Genomic DNA, 6,302 nt, shown 5'->3' with positions numbered 1-6,302 from the left:
AGCTCAGAGCACTGCTCCACATGCATAAAGCAGGGCTTAATTCAGAAAAGCATGAGCGATTGAGACTGCTAAAAGCCACTGAATCTAAATTAAAACTTGTAAATATTAAAATCCTAGACACAAAGTTTAACTCTAAATCTCCCTTCATCCAATTATATGCTGCAGGAAAAACAATATATTTTGGTTGTGCCAGTTTCGCTCCAGCAGATGGCAAACATATCGCTGATGTTCAGAGGCTGTGCCAGAGTGCCATTTACTGACTGAATCTAAAGTATAACGTTTTTATTCTAAGTAGTTTGTCGGAGACAAATGTATTTTTATGTATGCTATTGTGAGGCGTGGGGATAAATAATAATGCGACAACTAAGCAAAACAAAAAAAATCGCCAAAAAGGGCCTTAACTTTTGGTAACTAAGATTATTTTTAGACCAGAATAGGGTTTGTTCATCTCTCAATCCTGAAACAGGTCTCAATGTTCTTCTAAGACCGAGTCCTTGTCACATGTAATCCAACATGTAAATCTGATAAGCAATTGTGTATGCGCAATTAATATGCAACTAAGCACACCCTGGAGTTAGCTTCTGTTTCCATAAAGCTCCTCATAGTAATTTAGCCTGTGTGTGCAACATAAAGAGAACCACAGCCCCCCCTTGTGGTTGTGGGCTATGGAAGTTTAAATATCCGACTTAATTCCATTCTAACAAAATCCATACATGGATCCTTATTAAAACTCCTTATTAACAACATTTAAGTGTCAAATGTGCAAAAATTACAGCCTTTTTATTTTAAGTTGTGAAATATTGCATCATTAACCCCCATAAAGCAGTTTGCTTTGGTAATGTCTGTTTATCGCTTCAGAAAAAGGCTCACTCAAGAATTCACATCCTTCAGATAGATCTATAGTTCAGCCCTTTATTCTTACTCTTTTAATATTAATTGCTTTCGAACTGGTGCCCCAATCAACTGATTAATAAATCCCCATATGCAGCAGAAAGAAAACGATGAAAACTTTAATTTAAAATTAGATTTGCCGTAAGGCACATTAGAAACATTTAGAGAAGAGAACACATTTTTTTTTACCTTCAGACCATTGCATGCTGTTACAAAACCAATCCCTAGCATTTCTATCTGTCATTCTTTAATGAGCTAAAATAATATAAAAAATAAGAAAAAAGACCTGAATATTGTATTGTCCTGTGTAAAAATGACTCGTAAGGAAAGCCTTGTTAAAATAGCAAGTGTCTTGAAATCTGCACAAAAAATACATATAATCCAACCCTAAAGGACAACCAGTCTGTGACTGCATGTACAAAACAACATTTAAAATTAAGTCAGTTTATACCTCTCAATCAAAACAGCTGTTTATTTATGCAGGATAGCCATATTGGTTCACTCTATGATTTTGTCTATATTGATGTCTCATTTTGGGGCCATCCCACGTTTGAGGTGCATCACAAGTATATCTGCCTGAGTCGTTAGTCCACTGTGATGGGCCTGGGGCAGAAGAAAACGCATGTTGCGAGTGACTGTTTCCTCTACCTCCTCTACTGTAGTGAGACGGTTCATTCCACTGATAGTTTGGTTGAGAGGTGGACCCCCAATGGTAAGAGTTAAAAGGCTGTCGAGCCGTGGAAAAGGCCGGTAATGGTAGTAGACCTGGTCCAGTAGGAAACGGAAGTAAGGCAGGTCCACCAGGTGTTGGTAGTAAGCCTGCACAACCAGAAGATGGTCCCACAAACTGGCTATTGCCTCCATGCCGGGTATGACTCGGGCGGTGCTTTCGTCTCCTATAGTGAAAAATATTAAAGGGGAAATTTAAATCAATGTTGTTTTCCTATGCACATTGCTGAGGTTCACAGCTAGTACCCAAGTACGGAAAAACATGAACACCATTCATCAGAGCATAACTCTTTAAAGGTCCTATATCATGCAAAATCGACTTTTTAGACCTTTTAGCCATGTTGTTATGCTATTTCCTTATCAAAAACACCCCCAGAGTGTTTTTTGGCTTAATTCACGCAGTTCTCAGATATCCTCCTGAATCCTGCTCTCTGAGCAGCTGCTCCGCCCCCTCTCCTGGTGAACGACTGAGTTGCTCCGTTGTGTCATCACAGCGGAACGGAAGTGCTCGGCGTCTGTAATGTAATGCCTTACGGCCTGATTTTAATTTGTAAAACAGCCTTTTCATTATTTCTGTCGTAAGAGAGAAACAAAGAGAAAAAAAATAATAAGAATCCCGAGCGTCTGAACAGACGTCATGTTTGCGCTGCAGCTGTGAAGATGGAGCTCGTTGTCACCTATTCTGGACACACATGTTCTTTTACGATAATGTCACGGAGAAAAAGAAGCGCGTTTGGCTACGAGCACTTTATTCAACCGTCCTAAAGAAGCGGCCACTCGTCAGAAGTTGGATTTCTTTCCGGGATTCGGCGACTATCACCAAAATAGTGTTTTTCTGTGACTGTCTCTGTTGGATGTTTGGTGAACCTTCACCAGAATCAAAGTGGATTAACTTTAATAACTAACGCGAGTCCCATAATGTAAACAGCGATGGACCAGAGTGGTGAGTTTATCAAAACGCGTGTTAGCTCGTGTGTGTTAGCCAAGTGTTTTGTCTTCCGGGTTTGAAAAATAGCTCCAGAAAACACTTATATTTATCACAAAAATGAGTGCTCCATAGTAGTAGAGGAACAATATATCATATAAATGCCTATACTTAACTGTCAAATGGCTAAAATAGCATGATACAGATCCTTTAAGTAAAACAGAGTAGGACAGAAGTGCTTCACTGGGTCAACAGGTTGGATAGTTTGGTGATGCCATCAGTAACTGGTTTTACAACAAAAACTCTCTGGTGTATTTGTTGCTTAGTTGGTGTTTCCTATCACTTGCCATTTATGATCTTCAGTGAGATCATTCAGAAAATTATGTTAAGATTTTTATTTGGTCGTCCTGACTGCAGACTCACGTGACTTCCCTTCATGTGATGCCTCTTTGATATTAAGGACACCTGTGACAGCTCCGACAAAGACCGCACTGGCTGAAACACCTGTGTCCCACTTGTGTAGCATAATAAAGGAAAATGAACTACCTCTGGTTTGTGTACCTCGGATTTTGTCTCTTTAGTATGGCAAGCGTTTATTATAAGTTAGCGTTTACCATCAGCGACCCTGCACACATACAGTACACTGGAGGACAAAACACTCACTTCCACAATCAACACAACCCACTCAAACCCATGTTAATATCTCGAACATTATCTTATGACACCCACTAGCAGTACAGTCACTTGACAGACCATCGAACAAATTGAAACTGAAAGAGTTGTCTAATTTAGGTCACCGTTGTGCCAAAGATCTCGAGGTAACACACCAAATGGATTTTCAGACATTTCAATCATGCCAAATACTACAGCCACATCATCAGAAAGAACATATTCCCTTATTTAACACTTGAGTCTACTTTTCCGCCTTAATCAGTTTAACAATGACACTTGTTTACTAACATAATCAGCACTTGAATAATAGTTTAAATCACCAAGGTACACCAAAGAATCCATGGCTACGAAACCATCCCCACAATTCAGACCCTGAAGGACATTTAGAAAGTGTGTGTTTCAAAAACTTGATATGTGGCAGGACTGTCCTCATTATTTCAATATGGGAACATCTACTACCACTATTTAATACGCGAGCAAATTCAATCGTGGGACAGTCATGCAGTCTCATCCCAATCGCTGTGAGCTGTTTCTTCCTTCATATTTAATCTCAGCGAAATCTAGTAAACTTTATGCTACTCTCCTTCCTTTGTTTGTTTAGCCTACAGCGGCATGTGTGTTCACTACATTGATTTTATTCAAATTAGGGTTGATCCGATGTATGATATCATCGTCAAAACCTCTAAATATTGTCCCGTTCCCCCACGGTTTCTTAAACATTAAAATTTAGCAAATGCAAACAATGAGCTAACATAACAATAATGATAAGAGCCTTGGTATTGAGGGGCAGATGACGCTCTGAATAAGTCACTCTCCACTCAGACTTTTACGCACGAGTTTTAACACATTTCTGTTGCAACGTTCGTGTTCCATGACTCTGTTCAGATCAGGTTTAGATCCATTTATCCTGCAATCTCACATTTTTCCAAACATAAATAATATGCAGCTTATATATAGGCTATGTAAATGTCTTTAAAAAATGCTTATAATGAGAGATGGACGATATCATCGTATGATGACATTATGATTATTAGTGTCTGAAATGAATGTGCTCACTTGTTCCGTAGAGATTCATGACTAAATGATGGCCTTTCATCCACACTGCTGGCATTTTCTTCCCAATAAACAGGACGATGAGTAGAAGTGCCTCTTACTGGCTCCAGCTCAGACTCTTCAATTCCTTCATTACTGTATAAAAGAAATAGAAAACCACCATAATAGATACAATATAAATTCTCTCAGTCTACTAGGGAACAGTGAATCTATTGGTATTTTACCTCCTCTTGGGTCCTGACTTAAGGTCGTTCAGATAGTTCTCCCTCTCTATGACATGGCCTCTTGAAGAATTAAACACTGAGCAATGGGGTTGGAAAAATCATTCAACGATTTTGTACGTAGTTATAATGATCGAAATATATATTTTTAAATGGTTATGAAAATGATTAATAAGCATTATAACTCACATTCTATGGCCTCAAGGGGGTCCACTCCATCTACATCTATAAGGTACCGACAGATAAGATACCCAGTGCGATTCAGGCCATGGGTACAATGAACTCCAACCAATTTGTCTATCACAGAAAATAATAGTTAAATACAAAATATACTAAGATAAACACCTTCTCCAACGTAATCTCAAGATTGGTGTTACTTTAAGAACAATGTATGCAGAAAGTTTTCAGCACATACTATACCATTATCAATGTTTTCCCGCAGAAACTGTCGGACAGCCCGCTTAAAGCTCAGTATTGTTGCATCCTTGGGAATCTCATGTCCAGCTGTGAATATCTTGACACAGTGCATGGACTCTGGTACATCCTGTAGAACTCACACATGATTGAACTTCACAACAGAATAAGGATTTACTGAAAGACTGATAGTTTGACTTTACCTCTGCTTTGTAATAGCGTGTAGTAAACGTCAGGTCAATAATCAATCCGAGTTCTTGGTTTTCCTTTTTCAAAGTATCAAGTAGCTCCCAATGTCCAAAAACATCACACCTTGAAAGGTTTCTGTTTAAAGCCTTAAACATGATAATTTTGTATCAGACATCAAGCGATTTTTAGCAGGTTCACATAATTCCGTGTAAAATGAGATGCTCCTCACCGATTTCAGTGGTACTTTAAAAGCAATAAAACGAGTTCCCGGAAGGCGTTTTCCCACAGATTGATAATCTAACCATCTAAAAAAAGAGTAATATTATAAATAGATTAGGCTTAGAACCTTGATCTATAAAGTAGTTACCGACAGAAACTTTTGGAGCGATAGTACAATGAAAATACACGTTCTGTCTTTATTTCCCTCAAATGCATGCCTGATGCTTAAAAAGTATCAACAGCCATACAACCCATGAAATGCAGTTTCCATACCTGTCGGGTATGCCACCTTTCTTATGTGCTGAAGACATTTTAGTATTGTCCAGTTTTGATGAAGTTACGTTTAGAAACTAACACGTTCCACGTGCAGCTTGAGAGGCTAGCGTTAAGAAAATCGAACTCTTGTTTACGTGGAAATGGCCGAAAAAAGAGACTGGCTCTTGTTTATTTTTTCCACAACCAAAGGTCTGGCTTTCCCATTTTGCAGATAAGTGACGAGGCAGTTTCAAGTAAAACGAAAGTTAAGCTGTTTGTCAGCTGACTGAGCAGAATGGCAGTCTTTGTAATCTATCGAGTTGTTGCTGGAGTTGTTGACGTCGCGACGGTGATGACGCAACAGTGATGACGTCTTCTTCTTCGGGCCCAACCATACGGTGACAACACACGTTTGGCGCCCTCTACTCCTCACGGTGATGTAGTGCACTGAACAAAAAGCCTCATAGCCTGGCCTTTAGGGGCGTCATCTGCCAGCTTTTCTTTTCAATATGTCTTTGAGTTTGTAACAGATCTTTGAAACTGATATTGTTTCTGATGCAGAGAATGATATCTATTTATTTATTTGACAGGGACTGTACTTTAATGAACATTTCTGTAAAAGCCAAAAGGCTATTTTTCATCTGTAGGTTACAAGGCAAAAATGAATGAATGAAGTATGAATGAGCCTTAAAGCTGGGGTACCTGATTTTTCCTGTTCAAAAAATTAAATGTGT

At 38.9% G+C, this 6,302-nt stretch overlaps 1 protein-coding gene across 1 annotated transcript; it reads right to left on the bottom strand.

Moving 5' to 3' along the window:
• Window positions 1-1,046: 1,046 nt before the first annotated feature.
• Window positions 1,047-5,915, bottom strand: dusp11 (dual specificity phosphatase 11 (RNA/RNP complex 1-interacting)). The gene is made up of 8 exons (XM_079551787.1): window positions 5,587-5,915; window positions 5,324-5,399; window positions 5,109-5,240; window positions 4,912-5,035; window positions 4,681-4,788; window positions 4,495-4,570; window positions 4,274-4,405; window positions 1,047-1,787 (listed from the first exon to the last, which is right to left on the bottom strand). Exons 1-8 carry the CDS (start codon window positions 5,622-5,624, stop codon window positions 1,367-1,369), a joined length of 1,107 nt encoding a protein of 368 aa, XP_079407913.1. The 5' UTR covers window positions 5,625-5,915; the 3' UTR covers window positions 1,047-1,366.
• Window positions 5,916-6,302: the final 387 nt, after the last annotated feature.

This window comes from Gobius niger (assembly GCF_951799975.1).
Source record: "Gobius niger genome assembly, chromosome: 2".
Lineage (NCBI taxonomy): Eukaryota > Metazoa > Chordata > Actinopteri > Gobiiformes > Gobiidae > Gobius > Gobius niger.
This window is presented reverse-complemented; position numbering and strand designations above follow the sequence as displayed.

Bases quoted from the DNA above. Each gene is read 5' to 3' on its own strand.
- dusp11 (XM_079551787.1), bottom strand. From the start codon at position 5,624: ATGTCTTCAGCACATAAGAAAGGTGGCATACCCGACAG. The intron at 5,400-5,586 runs GTATGGAAACTG...CTCTTTTTTTAG, and splicing joins AAAGGTGGCATACCCGACAG to ATGGTTAGATTATCAATCTG. The intron at 1,788-4,273 runs GTGAGCACATTC...TTTTCACTATAG, and splicing joins CATGAATCTCTACGGAACAA to GAGACGAAAGCACCGCCCGA.